Source organism: Portunus trituberculatus, chromosome 42 (assembly GCF_017591435.1).
Source record: "Portunus trituberculatus isolate SZX2019 chromosome 42, ASM1759143v1, whole genome shotgun sequence".
Taxonomy (NCBI): domain Eukaryota; kingdom Metazoa; phylum Arthropoda; class Malacostraca; order Decapoda; family Portunidae; genus Portunus; species Portunus trituberculatus.
This window is the reverse complement of record NC_059296.1, coordinates 30,367,587-30,386,147: the sequence shown is the minus strand read 5'-3', so window position 1 is coordinate 30,386,147 and position 18,561 is coordinate 30,367,587. Positions and strand designations below refer to the sequence as shown.

The 18,561-nt window shown below is 37.2% G+C and overlaps 2 protein-coding genes across 10 annotated transcripts in view; one reads left to right on the top strand and one right to left on the bottom strand.

Moving 5' to 3' along the window:
- LOC123517425 (solute carrier family 28 member 3-like) overlaps window positions 1-9,304 on the top strand; it is a 23,399-nt gene extending 14,095 nt beyond the window's left edge. For 2 of the 4 annotated variants that reach the window (XM_045277456.1, XM_045277455.1), the window contains exons 12-14: window positions 1,970-2,128; window positions 2,778-2,958; window positions 8,069-9,304. In XM_045277456.1, the coding sequence (XP_045133391.1) occupies window positions 1,970-2,128; window positions 2,778-2,958; window positions 8,069-8,106 (378 nt within the window). In that variant the 3' untranslated portion in view covers window positions 8,107-9,304. Of the gene's footprint in view, window positions 1-1,969; window positions 2,129-2,420; window positions 2,959-8,068 lie in introns of those variants that run through there. The other 2 variants (XM_045277458.1, XM_045277457.1) reach the window with 2 other exon arrangements.
- The window catches only part of LOC123517423 (serine beta-lactamase-like protein LACTB, mitochondrial), a 26,266-nt gene continuing 13,155 nt past the window's right edge, over window positions 5,451-18,561 (bottom strand). For 5 of the 6 annotated variants that reach the window (XM_045277451.1, XM_045277453.1, XM_045277452.1 and 2 more), the window contains exons 6-9: window positions 17,631-17,796; window positions 16,134-16,294; window positions 9,472-9,831; window positions 5,451-5,704 (exon numbers count right to left, since the gene is read on the bottom strand). In XM_045277451.1, coding sequence (XP_045133386.1) covers window positions 9,476-9,831; window positions 16,134-16,294; window positions 17,631-17,796 — 683 coding nt within the window. In that variant the 3' untranslated portion in view covers window positions 5,451-5,704; window positions 9,472-9,475. The remainder of the gene's footprint in view (window positions 5,705-9,471; window positions 9,832-16,133; window positions 16,295-17,630; window positions 17,797-18,561) is intronic. The other variant, XM_045277454.1, reaches the window with a different exon arrangement.

The window sequence follows — 18,561 nt, the reverse complement described above, 5'->3', positions numbered from 1 at the left end:
CATCAAAGTGCAGACAAATGATAAGTGCACAGGTGGCTGGATGGCTTATTACATACAAGTTCTTAACGGCTCATAGCGTATCATCTTAAACAACAAGGACAAACACATCAAAGAGGAGCTATAGCAGTTGTAACAGCAGGAGTAGTAAAAGGAACAGGAAGATTAGAAGCAGAACTAGCATCAAAATTTATAATGGAATTTTAAAAATAAAAAAAAAAAGATATTTGCACAAAAATAAACACAGACACAAGATACAAATTAAATAATATGCTAGCAGATGGCACAAATCATAAATAAAATCTTCAGCAAAGGCACAAAATATAAATGAAATAATGTTTGGAAAGAACCAAATCTAAGCAACTGCACAAAATGGCAAACATTAAGTCACTGTAGTTGCTATGCCCCCAGAAAATGAACATGTATATATGCAGATGAACAAAAAGAAAAATAAGTATGGGAAAAAAATAAAAAATAATTATATATCTATATCTATATCTATATATATATATATATATATATATATATATATATATATATATATATATATATATATATATATATATATATATATATATATATATATATATCATTAGTTAAGCTGTAAGTGCAATAAAATATATAGTAATAGTAATGAATATAATATGGTCAAGCTAACACAGCTACTTTCTCTCTCATCTGAATGAATTAATTGCCCCATTTGACATTTGTTTTGACCAAGATGAGAGAGAACAAAAATTGTTAATGTAAATATCTTGCAGCACATTAGTCTGGACTGTGTTTATCCTGCTAAGGGTCTTGAGAGTGACAGCCAGGCATTCACCCTGGATCTGGCTCACTACTGGTTAAGTTTCCTGCAGAGTGGAATGGGTGAAGCAAATAAATGGCAGGAAAGGCTTAGTGTACAAGTGCTGAGAGAAGTGTATGAAATGGTGTTTAAGTGAATCATGGACTGAATATGAGTAGGAGAGTATTTTCTTATGAAGGATGGTAATCAAACTCTTATAGAAGGGGTCAAACTGCATAGAGAGAGAGAAAGAATAAGTGGATGAAGTAAGCTGTTAGAAATTAACTAACAAAACCATAAAATTGGTTTCCTTGTTGATAAGCTAATCTTGCATAAAAATTTCTTAACATTGCAACAACAACTGAAATTTGTTGAAGAATATAAATTAACTATGACTTTTGTTGGAAAAACATTGTAACAACCACACACTGCATGGCTACCTCACACCACAGATCATCAAGTCTACACTCCACTCAGAAAATCAACAACACTAACATCTCCACCACTCCAATCCATCTGGCACACTTAATCACCAAGGTTACTTGTGGTGGACCCAAGCCTGTATATGTGTATATATATATATATATATATATATATATATATATATATATATATATATATATATATATATATATATATATATATATATATATATATATATATATATATATATATATATATATATATATATATATATATATATATATATATATATATATATATATATATATATATATATATATATATATACATACACACAGTACAGTTCTTCAGCAATACACTCGCCAGCATAATTACAGTAAATTCCTGCATAATGGGGAACTTCATTAGTATGTGGATGCTTACAACAGTTGACAGACCAGAATCAAGCTGTAAAAGAGAGTGAAAAGAAAGGACACACAAAGAGTAACTGCTCAAGAGAATAAGAATGAAAAGCATAATAGTTAATAAAATTGTAAATTTAAGATTTATATAATAATCATTCAAATGTTTGATACTTTGACACAAGGACAAAAGAAGTTACAATACAAAGTATGTTTTTTTTATTTTCCAAAATACATATTTGCATACAAACACCATTATATTTTATAAATATATATAGTACACATTGTAATAAATATCCATCAAGAAATTTGTTAGAAATGTGAAAATATATGAAGTACTTTGCAAAGCTCTGTGTTGCAGAGTTTGTTTGGGTGGATCTTCATGCCGCTGGCCTGGGTAATGGGAGTGGACTGGGCCGAGTGTGACAAGGTGGGGCAGCTCATCGGACTCAAGACAATACTGAATGAATTTGTGGCATACGAAAAGCTTTCAGAAATGTTAAAAGCTGAAGAGCTCTCCGTAAGTTATACATAACTAATGACTAAAACCTAAATATCACAAAGAGTTATAATTATAAGTAAATTTGTTCTGACCAGAATATGAAAATATCACGATGTGTTGCAAATGTATATAATCTCATATTTCTTCATTCAACATAGATGAGACACATTATATTCTGTTACATAAATCCATCATATACATAACTGTTGGCAGTGTCATTTTTAGATAAATGCATAAAAGTATTATGGTTGAATTCATAAGAATTTTGTTTTTAAATCCCATTCTAAGTATCTATATTTTTCTTTTCAAGGAGTCATCAGAAAATAATGCCCAATAAATCAAACAAATTTTGTTAAAAATTTGAAACTTTCAGAGGAAAAATTGAATAAATTGAAGATTCCTGTGCACCATAACCTGTAGCTAAGTGGTGAATGTGTAGTGATGAAAATTCCCTGCATAATAAACAACTGGGAAATGTAATTCAGCTTACCAAACAGCAGCACAAGCAACAGGTCACAAATAGCACAGGACTAAATAACTGCGTGGAATTCCCATCCGAGTGAAGTACATTGCCTGCCTGGGTGTTTCATAAGAAAATAGTGTCTCAAATACTCATTGCACATATTACTTTGAGATATTGCATCTTGCCTCATCTTCATTGGCACAGGTTAGAGCAGAGGTCATTGCAACATATGCACTGTGTGGATTCAGCAACATCAGTTCCATTGGCATCAACCTGGGAGGGTTTGGCGCCATGGCTCCCAATCGCAAGGTAGACCTAGCCAAGGTGGTGCTGAGGGCCATGATTGCTGGCAGCTGTGCTTGTTTCCTCACAGCATGTATAGCAGGTATGCACAATTATGTTTAGGGCTCAATCTAGTCACATTTTACTTTAATAAATAAGGCTACTGTATGTCATACGTGTGTGTGTGTGTGTGTATTTACCTAGTTGTATTTACCTAGTTGTAGTTTTACAGGGCCTGGGCTTTATGCTCGTGTGGCCCCGTCTCCATATCTACACTTATCCAATCTTACTTTAAAAGTGTGCACACTCGTTGCAGACACTACTTCTTCATCTAAACTGTTCCACGTCTCAATACATCTCTGCGGGAAACTATATTTTTTAATATCTCTCAGACATCTTCCCTTTCTCAGCTTTTTACTATGCGATCTTGTGCTTTGGGTGTCATATTCTTCTCTTAGGATCAGTTTCTCATTATCCACTTGGTCCATTCCGTTGATCAATTTATAGACTTGTATCAGGTCTCCTTTCTCCCTTCTTTGTTCCAAGGTTGGTAGATCCATAGCCTTTAGTCTCTCCTCATATGTCATCCCTTCAAGTTCTGGAACCATTCTTGTAGCCATTTTTTGTAGCCTCTCCAATTTCCTTATGTGTTTCTTTTTATGAGGGGTCCACACTACTCCTGCATATTCCAATCTGGGTCTTATTATAGTATTTATCAATTTCTTCATCATTTCTTTGTCCATGTAGTGAAATGCTACTCTAATATTCCTCAGCAAATTATATGTTTCTCTAAAAATTCTATCAATATGGCTTACTGGTTGATTGTTTTCTTCCATCGTCACTCCTAAGTCCTTTTCCTTTTTGACTTTCTCCAGTTCTACTCCATCTCCCATCTTATAGATTCCCACAGGTCGTCTTTCACTCTTTCCCATTTCCATGACATGGCTTTTGTTCACATTGAATTCCATTTCCCACTTCTTACTCCATTCCCAGATCTTATTTAGGTCTTCTTGCAGTATTTCACAATCCTCCTTTTGCTTTATAACTCTGCACAGTTTCGTATCATCTGCAAACAAATTTATGTAGCTGTGTGTGTGTGTGTGTGTGTGTGTGTGTGTGTGTGTGTGTGTGTGTGTGTGTGTGTGTGTGTGTGTGTGTGTGTGTGTGTGTGTGTGTGTATTTACCTAGTTGTAGTTTTACAGGGCCTGGGCTTTATGCTCGTGTGGTCCCGTCTCCATATCTACACTTATCCAATTTTTCTTTAAAACTATGTACACTCTTTGCTGACACCACTTCCTCACTCAAACTGTTCCAAGTCTCAACACATCTTTGCGGGAAACTAAATTTTTTAACATCTCTCAGACATCGTCCCTTCCTTAGTTTCTTACTATGCGATCTTGTGCTTCTAAAGTCATATTCTTCTCTCAGGATCAGTTTCTCATTATCCACTTCATCCATTCCGTTAATCAATTTATAAACTTGTATCTCTCCTCATATGTCATCCCTTTAAATTCTGGAACCATTTTTGTAGCCATTTTTTGTAGTCTCTCTAATTTTCTGATGTGTTTCTTTTTATGGGGAGTCCACACAACTCCTGCATATTCCAATCTAGGTCTTATTTTAGTACTTATCAATTTTTTCATCATTTCCTTGTCCATATAGTGAAATGCTACTCCAATATTCCTTAGCAAATTATATGTCTCTCTGAAAATTCTATCAATATGGCTTACCAGTTGATTATTTTCTTCCATTGTCACTCCCAAGTCCTTTTCCTTTTTTACTTTTTCTAGTTCTACTCCATCTCCCATCTTATAGATTCCCACTGGTCGTCTTTCACTTTTTCCCATTTCCATGACATGGCTTTTGTCCACATTGAATTCCATCTCCCATTTTTTGCTCCATTTCCAGATCTTGTTTAAGTCTTCCTGTAGTATTTCACAATCCTCTTTTTGTTTAATGACTCTGCACAGTTTCGCATCGTCCGCAAACAGATTTATGTAGCTGTTCATTCCCTCTGGCATGTCATTTATATATACGAGAAAAAGTATTGGCGCCAATACTGACCCCTGTGGCACTCCGCTGTCTACTGTTCTCCACTTGGACTTCATATCTTTAACTATCGTCCTTATTTCTCTCCCCCTTAAGTAATTCTTCATCCATCTCAATGTGCTTCCTTTTAAGCCACCCTTCTCCTCTAACTTCCATAGTAATTTTTGTGTGTGCGTGTGTGTGTGTGCATGTGTGTGTGTGCGTGTGTGTATTTTTTTTTTTTTTATTGTGGGTGGAAAAACCCGGCCACACACACTGGAAGAAAGCTGTCCCTGTGTTCCCTATTTGCTGTCAAAGATTGATAAAAACAGACACACTGAGGGACTGGAAATTCCATTCTCTGTATCCTTGCCCCTTGATGTTTTGCCTAATCTCATTTTAGAGTGAGTCTTAGCTTTACACATATTAATTGTCAAAATAGCTTGCTGATATTCCCTAAAGAAATAAAATATGTACATGACACTATCTGATAAATGAAAAAACACTAGGTAAAGGGTTTCCAGTTCCCTCACTGTTCCTTTCAGTCGGGGCTTTTAACACTCACGGAAATACTGTGACATAAGTCTTTGTTGATAACTAAATAATTACAAATACCCAATTAAGAATCAATTGTTAAGTAAGGAATGTGTGCTTTGGGGGTGAAAATGACGATTAAAATGCATAGAATACTTGAATACACATAAAGGAAGATAAAAACATTAAAATGCCTAATCAACATATCACACATCTTGCTGTGGTCTCCTCACTGAGCAAAGTCTTGACTGGCTTGATGCATTGCTCCAACAACTAATAGAAACAATCTGCAAAAGCAACAGAAAATAATGCATTATCATTACATGCCAAATTTCAGTAAAGCACTTATGTATGCATTTCTGGACTGGTGATCTCATTTGTGGATGTGTTCATGCAACAAATTAATGTAAAGAAATGTATGGCTTTACATCAGCAGTAAATTCAGAGGCAAATATATCCACTGAATTACCCTTTTTTGGGAAAAAACAGCAGTGTTATGTAAGTACAGTACAGCTCTATCTGTACATACTGAAGTGATGCCCCATAAAGCTGAAACCAACAACACACACACACACACACACACACACACACACACACACACACACACACACACGGCCCGGTAGCTCAGTGGTTAGAGCGCTGGCTTCACAAGCCAGATGACCGGGGTTCGATTCCCCGGCCGGGTGGAGATATTTGGGTGTGTCTCCTTTCACGTGTAGCAGTGAGTAGGTACGGGATGTAAATCGAGGAGTTGTGACCTTGTTGTCCCGGTGTGTGGTGTGTGCCTGGTCTCAGACCTATCCCAAGATCGGAAATAATGAGCTCTGAGCTCGTTCCGTAGGGTAACGTCTGGCTGTCTCGTCAGAGACTGCAGCAGATCAAACAGTGAACACACACACACACACACACACACACACACACACACACACACACACGTAGCTCATTGGTTAGGCGCTGGCTTCACAAGCCAGAGGACCGGGTTCGATTCCCGGCCGGGTGGAGATATTTGGGTGTGTCTCCTTTCACGTAGCCCTGTTCACCTAGCAGTGAGTAGGTACGGGGTGTAAATCGAGGAGTTGTGACCTTGTTGTCCCGGTGTGTGGTGTGTGCCTGGTCTCAGGCCTATCCGAAGATCGGAAATAATGAGCTCTGAGCTCGTTCCGTAGGGTAACGTCTGGCTGTCTCGTCAGAGACTGCAGCAGATCAAACAGTGAAACACACAGAATTAATATTTAAAATATATAGGGAGAGCCCAATGAACTTGAAATGCATTCAGTGAGTAGGTGATTTACAGGAGCTGAGGCACTCTTCCATAAAGTACATTTCCACTTCTGCATTTATTAATTTTCTTTAAATTTGCATTTGAAAAAAAAAAACAAGGTAAATCTAAAACAGAAGAGATCAAGTGAGCAGAGGATAGCAAGGAGTGACTAGTACTGTAGCAGACAGGCAGGCAGAAATTTTTTTGAAGGAAAGCTAAATATAGAAAAGGATAAGGGACAATAATGCTGCTACAGGAATGAGGCAAGAAATGGATAGTGTAAGTTAATAATTGGTTTTTACAGAGGAAAAACTTTGTTGAAAAGTTATTTCATTGAAAATTTAGCAATATTGACAGGATAAGCAAATATGTTGTTCCTTCTTAAAGGTAAGACTGATATAAAAATAAGTATGGTAATTTTAAGTGTAGAGTTAGAGCATCTTGATGTGATCCATGTTGAGATGTATTGCCAACCTGCATGTCTTATTTTTGTCCCTGTATCCACAAATGAAAAGTAACAAAGAAAACCTAACTACCTTATGGCACCACCAGAGCCCTCCCCATGGTTTGAATTTATCAAAATTGTTAGTTTAAATTATGCCTGCATAGAGAAACAAATTTTACAATTTTTTATTATTATTTAGTACCTCCTCTGCAGCTTTGAGTTATGCAATGGTGTACTTGCTTGTGCATAATTACCATGATGTCTGAGACATGCACAAGTTAGTAAAGTTAATGATTACTAATTATACCTGAACTGTCCTCATGCATAACTGCACATCAGTGAATAGCATGTTGATCATTACCAAGCGTGTGACTACTAAATACCCTTGGAAACCCCTGCAGGCTCAGGCCCTTCAATGTCATCCCTTCCCACCCTCAATAGCCTCCCATTGCATTGAAGACATACCAAGAAGATCTGTGTAAGTTATGCCGAGTCTTGCCTTGTCTGACTTAACTGTCAGCACAGTGCTCAGAAACAAAAATTTTGTGGATATTAACTTTTTGGACAATTTTAAAAATTCAATAGTATTCTATTGCCTTATGACTTTTGAAAGTTTTGTTGTACTGCAGTGTTCCATGGCAAGTAAAGAAACAAATAAATAATTTTCACTTAGGACCATCTAGCAGATCTCCTTGTCTTGCTTCTCACTCTATGACAATCTGCATACTACAATTTTCACTTCATGTCATGTCTATATAAAGGCTCAAAATGGCATGCGTGTATAACAGTCTAAAAATGAGCACCTCCACTAATATTAGAACCAACTCCTAATACACCCTTCATATGGACATGAGTGGCAAATAGTAGGCATACAAATTAATCACTGCATACCTTAAAGACAAGTTTTTATTTGTGACAATATATGACACAAGGTTCTTCCAACAGGGACCTTGCTGGATGACGTGGGCCGTGGGAGCAGATAGCTTCTACACTCTCATCTCACTTTTAGGTTTAAGGTTCCAATTTTTAAACATTTTTACTGTTTTCAATATATCACTGATATTTAAAAGTAATCGTATAGTTGAATATCATATAGTCAAATATTATATCTGTATTATATAGTTTTTACTCATTTTTTATAGTTTTTATGATCTTTTAACTAAATCACGATGTACACAGTAATTGCTCCATCAGTTTTTACAATAAAAATACAAATAATAATTACTCAATCACTTTTTACAATTAAAAATAAAAAGAACTGTTTTACGGTTTTCAATGACTGATTCTGCTTCAATGTGTTCATACCAGGGAAGAAGAGAGAGAGATGTAAAATATTGAAAGTGTAATGAAAAAAAATCAAACCTACAAACCCCAAAAATGGTGCTCTGAATTAATCTCTTTGAACTATGAATCAACAAGCAAAAAAAAACAATTTATGGGAAGATTTGAAGAGTGAATGGGCTGAGTGTGTTGAGTGCCTGAGGGTACATGTTATAGGTTCAAACAGTCCTTCACAGTATGCTGACTTGTGACTCTACACTTAGCCGACAGTCAGTGCTTTCCTTATAAACATACTTTGTACTTCAGGGTTCCTTACCTCGATTTAGCAACCTTGAGTGTATTTGGACACCAAGTCAACAAGCATGAAAAGCCAAGCAAATAAATGTAAAATGAAAGACATGAGAATATGGAAAGGCATAAAAAGCTAGTGTTTACTTGTATATTGTCTATGAACTACCAGTACCAGTGTAGCCTTGCAACATAGATGGGCACTTTTAACCAGTAGTCAAGCATAAGTTGTGCTTGTGATTAGAGAGGAAGGACAATTTAACACTTCTAGATGATAGGAACATTAGAAACTCTAGAAATAGAAATTCTGTGTGAAGAATAAATACATATTCTTTGACCCAATACAGGTGAAGATGGTCAAGGAAAATCCTTATTAGCACGGCTGGGTATCAAAATGTTTCAAGGAAGATTTCCTCAAATATGGAAAGTAACAAGTGACTGAAGAAAGGGGTGATGTGAGGCTTATAATTATAAATACATGGTAGGTTTGTAAATAGGTTTGTGTTCACAAAAGTACTTTAGCATATTTAAAACGGTAATTTTGCATAGGAACATTTTTTGCATAAAATTTGTAACTAATCCAAGTCCATAAATTAAATTGTTCTTCTGGAACTGTGGCATTAATGGCCTGTTGAAGTCACTGGAAGTAACCACTTCTAATTTTGGTGATGATGATGAAAAGCAATCTATGTTTATTCTAATACAAATTCAAGCACATTCAAAATGATTCTTCAGTGAGAAACACAGGAACAACGCGCCTGGTAATTTGGTATCCTTACCTGATTATGAAGAACATTTCACTGAATTTTTTTCAAAGAGTTCAGCAACCTCTAAGGCCACCTTGCTCATTGAAACACCTTGCATGTTGGCCAACAGTGCCACAACCACTCCCTGAGGCACATCACCATTTGGCTCCTGGGGCAGCACCAACAGGACACTGCTGGCACCCACAGCACCACCAGTATGGAGAGCATGGCGGCGGGATTTACGGCCAAATGCATGCAATTGTCTATCAGCTACGGTGGTCCAGCCCATGCCGTAGGCACCATCCATCCAGTCTTTATGCTTTGTGCCATTCACTGGAGCCCAGAGCTGCTGGACAGTAGATGCCTTCAAGTACCCAGGCAGTCGTGCCGTATCTAAAACATAAAGGGATTATTTAATAATCTTGAAACTATACTATCATTGAGCTTGACTGTTGCCAGTCCCCTCATATCAAATAGTGTGATTTAAGAACAAATAAAAAACAATCATTAACAGCCATGAATTGTAATCAGTGCAGATTAAGCTCATCTACAAGTCAGCATAACCTCTAGTGAGTAACTCAGAACACAGACAAGTCAAACTGTACAAGTAATCCATGTATCCAAAATGTGTCTGAAATATTTTCACTGAAAAGATTAAATTCTGCTAATATACTCTTGAAGAATCCAAATATAGATTTGCTTTAAATAATCAATGATTTGAGATATTTTAGGGTTTTATATGCATTTGTAAAGTTATTTCTTTGTACTGTTTTCTATTTCAGTTATTACCACATTCTTCATTATGAGAGACTTTCATCAAGGATTACACCTCCCAAGATTCCCACACCAACAGGCATGAAGACTTATCAAGCAGACCATGACAGACACCAAGGCACCACTGAATTATAACTGGCCTTGTCCATCATCTCACTACCATGTGGAATAAATAGCTAGTTTATTCAACTATTATCTATTAAGAATTTAATCTTGTATCCCTGAAATCTGGAAAACCAGGCTCCACATTATTGTACATGAAAGTACCCTTCCACTCTATAATTAGCTAAGTGTGTGAAACTGGGTAAAACAATGAAGAAAAAAAAAATAATAATATATATATATATATATATATATATATATATATATATATATATATATATATATATATATATATATATATATATATATATATATATATATATATATATATATGTCTCTGCCATTCTGCATTTCTTCCTCTTCCAGTCTCTGACATAACAATTCCACTCTGTGTTGCCTTTGAAATCTTCATCCATGTCGAGCTCAGCATCTTCCGTTGGTTCTGCTCCCTCAGCTTCCCCTTCTGCTTCCAAAAGACCCTCTGCCACTTCCCTTGGCCTTTGGAGGTAGCGGGTGATTAATGCCTGTTGCCCTTCATAAACTTTTTTATTAAAAAGTTCCCCAAAGGTATTGTTTTTAAGGTAGCCAAGATTTTCTGTTTGTGTTCAAAGGCTAAGGGCTTTATCTGTTCAGTCAAGGACTCAAAGTTAAGTAACAATGATGATAGTACGGCGGTTGATGGTGAACGATCTTGCTGAAGTTGTTGTTGTTGTTGTTCAGGTTGCTCGATATGGTCCCCTTCCATGTTGTCCTCCTCCAGCAGGTCTTCAATATTATCTTCTTGGTTGTAGTCAACTAACTCCAGCATTTCCTCCCTTGTAACATCGGCAAACACTGGGCCTCTAACCTGCTGTACCACCTCGACCGTCTCTGCCAACAACTGCTCGGTCTGCTGCCTGTCTCCCTGGGCAGCGATCTGTGGGAGTAGCGGTTTCCATGCATGTTTTAGGGTGGCGATTGTGAGAGTTTCCCAAGCCTTAACAAAAACCTCAACTGCCAGCCGGATGTTAAACTGGCACCAGAATTGTTTTACTGTGACTGTGTCAGATGATGTAGAGGTGCTAGCAAGGTCATCACAGTCACTTTCGCGGTCTGAGGATGGTGATGAAGTTGCATGATCATGTTTCAAGGTCCTGAAGTTCCTGAAGCTCCTGAAGTTCCGCCTGGCTGTCTATTGCCCTTCTCATTCTCCCGTGCACATCTTGATAAAATAGTAATTTATTGTTGGCAATAACTTCCTGGTCCATGGGCTGAATCCTTGATGTTGTATTTGGGGGCATAAAAACTACTTGTACCGATGGATGGCGGCCTACAAGGAAACGTGCATGCCCTGGTGCATTGGCCATGAACAACAACACACGGAAATCCAAATTGTTAACCTGGCAGTGCGCTTTTGCCTTTGGTACGAAACAGTTATCAAACCAGTCCAGTGATACAGTGATAAAGCAGAGGTCATGTACCCCTTGGCATTTGACCTCCATATGTAGCCCTTAAGTTTGTCCATGTTTGCATTTTTGTAGGGGCGAGGGCACTTAGAGTGATACAGAATTAGGGGTTTCATTCTGTGTGTTCCATTGGCATTAGCAGTTAGCAGTGCAGTAAATTGGTCTTTGGCCATTTCTACTCCACGAGCTGCTTTTCGGAGATGGAAATAAACATGGACTTTGGTGATATTTTCCAGTATACGCCAGTTTCATCGGTGTTATATATTTGCGCCAAGGAATAGTTACCATCTTTTATCAGTTGTCGGGCTACTGCAGGGAAGCTAGAGGCAGCAGATTCGTCTGCAGACTGGGCCTCACCCTGATAAACCACATATTTCACCTTCACCCTATTCTTAAAACAATGAAGCCAACCACGGGATGCAGTGAAGGGTGGGGGGGTTTTTTAAGATTCATTTTCTTGATTACAGCATTGTACAGAACATGGGCTTGGTCCTGAATCTGGGGCCCAGTTACGCTAGCACCTTCATCATTTCGTCGATTTATTCACCTCAATAGATAATGTTCTAAAATCATCACCACCTTGTTATAATCAGTAACAGTTTTCACGCTTCTCTCCCCCCCAGAATGGTTCCCCACACCACTAGGGGTAAAAAATTTCTTTGCTAGAGCCAGATTTTTCTTGATTTCACTATTCTGCTTCCTCATACTACGCACTGTAGATTCGGGGACATTGTACATATGATAAATCTCTACGTTTCTAGCACCTTGGTCAATCTGCTGCATTATTTTAGTTTTCATTACATTATCATACTGCCGCTTTTTCACACTAACTCTGTACTCACCCCTTTTAACTTTCCCTCCTAATTTTGAAGGTCTTGGGCTCTTGCTTTCTTTGCTGGTATCACTAGGTGCGCCCCCCGTACCACCAGGCGCACATGTGGCCATAGTTCGTGAGAACTCACCTCTGTAGCAGGTAACCAGAAGAGTCAAGGCAGCATGACCATAAAAACAGGTATGAACACAATGACGGGAAGCGGTAGACTGTGACAAAAACACTGTGACGTCATCCAAGATGGCGGAAAACAGTTGCCGCTCAGCTTGCGGGTAAAGCGGGAAGTTTAAATATTGCCGGACACAAGATACCGCAAAACAGAGAATCACGAAAGTGGTTGTCGCGAAAGTTGGGGCTCTACTGTACTTACAGTTAGAGTGTTATCCTCTGTTGATACAGAGTTGACTGAACAAAACAATGACTAAGTTAAGTTATTGAATGAACAATTTTCTTCAGTATTTACTAGGGAAAGAATAGGAAATTCTGTTACAAACAGTGCGACAAGTAGTTTAAGAGCTTTAGAAAATACTGATATAAAACTGGGAATTATTAGGAAATTTATTCTTGAACTAGACGATAGGAAAGCTAGTAGTCCTGATGAGCTACATGCCAGAGTACTTAGGGAGGGTGTAGACAGTATTTCTGAAGCACTGAAGTTAATCTTTGAAAGATCACTTAGGTTTGCTGAGATACCTCAGGATTGGAAGTTAGCTAATGTTACACCAATATTTTAAAAAGGTAGGAAAGATGATGCGAATAATTATAGACCGATCAGTTTAACTAGTATAGTATGTAAGATACTAGAGAAAATCATTAAGGGTAGTATTTGGGAGCATTTAAATGAGAATAGATTAATTAGAGATACCCAACATGGCTTTAGATCAGGGAGGTCCTGTCTTACAAATTTGCTCGATATCTTAGAATATATTACCAAGGAGTTAGATGATGGAAATAGCATAGATGTTATATATCTAGATTTTAGCAAGGCGTTTGATAAGGTACCGCATAGGAGGCTAGTGTACAAATTGAGACTACATGGGATAGGGGTAGGTTAGTTGATTGGATTAGTGAATGGCTTTCTGATAGGAAACAGAGAGTAGTATTAAATGGGGCAATGTCTGAGTGGAAGGAAGTGGTTAGTGGGGTACCCCAAGGATCAGTGCTAGGACCTCTTCTTTTCTTGGTGTACATTAACGATTTAGATATAGGAATTAGTAGCAAAGTATCAAAGTTTGCAGATGATACTAAGATAGCATGTGCAGTACAGGGTGAAAAGGACAATTACAGAATACAACGAGACCTGGACAGGCTGATAGCATGGGCAGACAGGTGGCAGATGGAGTTTAATTCTAAAAGTGTCAGGTTATGCATTTAGGTAAAGACAACACAAACTTTAACTATGAGATGGAGGGATGTTGGCTAGAGGCAGTAGAGGAGGAAAGGATTTAGGAGTAGTGATAGACAGGACTATGAAATTTTCAAAGCAATGTTTAGAAGCAAGAAATAGGGCAAATAGGATCCTGGGTTTTATAAATAGAAATGTTAGTTATAAAAGTAAGGAAGTGGTGCGTAGCTTATATAATTCCTATGTTAGGCCCCATTTAGAGTATTGCATACAGGCCTGGTCACCCCATTATAGGCAGGATATCAACATGTTAGAAGCAGTTCAGAGAAGAGCAACTAGGATGATACCAGCATTAAAGCGCCTGGAGTATAGAGATAGATTAAAGGAATTAAACATGTTTTCATTTGAGAGGAGATGTATAAGAGGGATATGATAGAGTTATTTAAAATGTTCTCAGATACAAACTACATAGATGTGAGATCTTTCTTTACCTTAGAGGAGGGAAATAGGACTAGAAATCATGGCAGGAAGATTAGAAAGCAAGGCTGCAGGTTAGATATAAGAAAATATTTCTTTAGTCATAGGGTGGTAGACTTCTGGAATGCATTGCCAGAGACGGTTGTAAATAGCACTAGTTTGACAATGTTTAAAAACAGATTAGATAAGCACTTAAATTTATTAGATTTATAATTCTGTATAGCTGCATGATAGTTTTATAAGAAATTTACTATAGTTAAACAAGACATGATCCCCATGTATGGGGATCACAGATTGTAGAGGAATTCGCTGCAGGACTTAGCCCTGTTAATGGGCCAAATATTCAGAATTAGTATATAATGTATTGTGTACTTGTAAGTGTATCTTTAAGTACTGATGACGAGGTCGCTGTGCGACTGATACAGGATAACCTAGATGGGCCCTGGTGGCCCTTTGTTATCCTATTATTTATGTTATGTTATGTTATGTTAAGATGTGGTGTGATGTGCAATTCATGTTGACCACCACTATGGATCCCCAGGTAGGCTCTTCTGAGTCTGATGACATCCCAACATGTTTATCACTGCAGGACAGATTACAGAGTGGGCAATGTCAAGTGAAAATTAGTGACCGATTTATGACATGTGATGAGTCATTGACTGTTTAGAATATCTCGGTGTATTTCAATATAATTTTTACTGTTCAGCTTATTTCAGTAATTCAAACTATGATGTGCTGAGGATCAGGAAGTAAAGTTCTGCTTGATGTTATCATTATGAAGCAAAGGTGATATATAATACATGGAAACAAGAATTAGTGAGAATAGTGAACATATAGGAAATTCACACTGCATTTTATATAAAAAAATCAATATCTTTAGAATATTTCCAATTTTTTTTGTTTTTTTCTTTACTTTTCCCATACTCAGAATACTTGCTTATGAGTGGAGAGGTTAATTATCATCTTTGTTTGAACCATTGCAACATAACATGCCTCCCAACACAACTTGCAGCTCTTAAGTTGATGACCATTCACAAGCACCATTAACTTGTCAGTACAGTCATTTTTTACAGTGCTTGTGTGATAGAGCTCCAAAGATTTAGAAGATGAAGAGAATAGTATGGCTATGAATTTAAGTATAAAAGCCAAACAAATGGTCCTCCCTTTTAAGGATATGGTCAAAGAGATGTGCAGTAAACAATATAAATAGAGTTTTGCAGCAAGTGAGAGAGAAGCAGCAGCAGTGGGCCCCAGTAGGGTGGCCACCATAACCATACATCAAGCACCTCATACTTGTATATTTGGTAAGTATTACTACATTCATACAGTGTAAGGTGTTTTTATTTGATGTACAATTGTATTTCATAATAGAATGTATTTGTTTGTCAGATTTATATGGAGATATAGGTATTTTATGGATAGCTCCACAACCGATTATTATTTTTTCCATAAGGTCAATGCCCCCTCTCGCGGTTTTCACTTTCGCGCTGATTTTTTGGCACCAATTAGACGCGAAAGTTGAGGCTCTACTGTACCATAAACAGCCAGTGTATCACTACACATTCTAATCTGCTATGTAAAAGTACACCAAAACATTGTTGCTAAAAAGGATAATGTAGAGCTACATAAAATAATGACTAAAAAAGAAAAGACCATGTGCAGGTAACAATATCATGGAATATTTCAGGGCATACATCATTACAAAATCTTGAACACTCACTTCCTTCACCTTTACTCTCCTGCTGGCTGGAGTACAGCATGGCATTGCCAAATTTGCAGAGGTCACCCACTGTGGAGAGGAAGCCACCTCCTGCCCACTTGTATGAATTATCCACATAAGGAGCATTCTTCAGTCTGCCGTGCATATCTCTGACATAGTAACTGTAATGACGTAGGAATATTTGTACACAAAAAGGAAAGACTGCATTATGCTCTAATTCATGTTGGTAAAGAGAAATGTAATAAAGTTCAGTAATTCTATGAAAAATCTGAAAACAAACACATCAGTAACAAAATGTGCAGAAATTATTACATATCACTTCAAAAGGTGAACTATGCATTACTAAATTTTGAGCTATAAAAGCCATGACTTTAAGAAGAAAATAAATAATGGTGAATCAGCACAAAAACCAGAGACGGAACACATGAATAAATGAATAAATGACATCTTCTATAATTCTAAAATTTCTGGAGTCAACAAAGAAACATCTAACTGCAATAGGTGTGATCATTGGGAGTCAGGCATGCTAGCCCTTAAATGCCATAAGGGTTTACATTCCACATTTCCACAGTGCTGATGCAGTGAAGAGGAAAGGCAAAGGCCGAGAACTGAGATGGAGTAAAGTGAATGAACATAAAGAGCAGCAACCATTCAGTGTAGCATTTAAGCAAAGATTATCAATACTAAATCTTCAAACAGTGACAGAGAGAAGAACAAGACACATTACAGACATTAACAGGGCATCAGAACAATGGATTATATTAGCATGTAACTCCATAAGGAAGTAAAGAATGTTTCCACCACCACTCTCTCCTTCACAGCCAAATCAGCAAACTGTTACAATGAACTCTTCTTGGCTGTATCTATGTACTACAGCAATTTATACACATCAGTTATTTTAGTAGCAGGATGATCTGTTGTACAACTGTGCTGATCAATGCTTTAAATCTAGTTAAGCACACATATTGGTGACTTTCTACTGCTTTTAGGGGAAATTCTACTTATAATAGTATTGAGTTTAAGTGCAGTTTATTTGTGTTTAAGGGAAACATTGAATCTGACATTTGTTATGAGTATATCAGGGTCCTAATACATTTAGGTTTTACCACAATTCTCTTCAATTCTTTATTTCTCATTATCCATTTGTGTTCTTCAAATACTCAATCTCAATTACATTCAGTATCCACTTCTCTCCAGCACCAACGTCCCATGTTAGAGCCTCATACAGTGCAACCAGCACCACTAGAACCTCAAACCATCTCCTCTTTGTATTCCCAGCAGCATGCAATATAACATTAGCCATTCCTCCAAATATCACTTACTTAATTCATCTTAAACTTCATTCTCACATAAATTCATAAAAGGAACACACATATTCTACATCTTTTGTAAAATATAAAGGTTTGAATTATAAGAACACCAGTCTACTTGTTAAAAATAAATGCTACCTTAAATAAAATTTCAAGAATGAATCAAGAACACTGACTGATGACTAACCTGGCTCTGTTGTGGATTATTGGCAATGCCACGTCAAGGTAGGTGTTGCTGAGGCCCAGCTCATAGAACAAACGTCCCATCACCTCAATGAAGGGCTGCTGAGCTGCTGCCTCCACCACAGCACTCACCACAGTCCAGCCATGGGTGGTGTACAGATACCCTTCACCTGTTGGCCAGGACAGTGATAAGTGATACTGCTAATAGATGACTCATCATCTTCTCTACTTAGAGTACACTTTCACCAAAAAGTTCTCAAATCACTTGGTATGGTGAGCATATAGTAAACTTTAGGTAGCGACACCTTATTATCTCCCCAGGCCTACCACACACTCAACACATGTACAGTGGCTTCACAATTCTTTGTTCATACATCTCAGAATGTATTAGGCTTTAAACATTTTGAGAACCTTTAATGTGTACAGTGTCTTTTACTATTGACACTTTGACAAAAGGCATTGGAAAGTAAAATACAAAACTACAAAAGTAAAGCAACAATGAACAATAGAATTACATTACGGTATGTTTTAGGGCAATTTCTTTTACAAAGGCACACTAATCTTATTAAAGCAAATGGGCAAAACATGATTATGAAAATGGTATCATTTGAAATCTCTAATTTTGTTATGAGATTAGGAAAAAAAATGCATAAAACAGTGCAGCATTAAGTACATAAATGTGAACCCAGAATACTAACAGTCAGCCTCTTTAGAGTTCACCAATCAAAAGCACAAACAATTTTCAACTTGTTACAATGAGACAAGAAATCTTTGGATGAATACATTACACTGAGAAATGGTTGCAAATTTGCATTCCAAGTAAAATAAAAGTGCAGTAGTACAACCAGGTCACCAATAGAGCACAATATGCTGAGGTCAATCACATTTAACATGGAGGATCAAAACCCGAACACAGTGACCTGCCACAGCAGAGT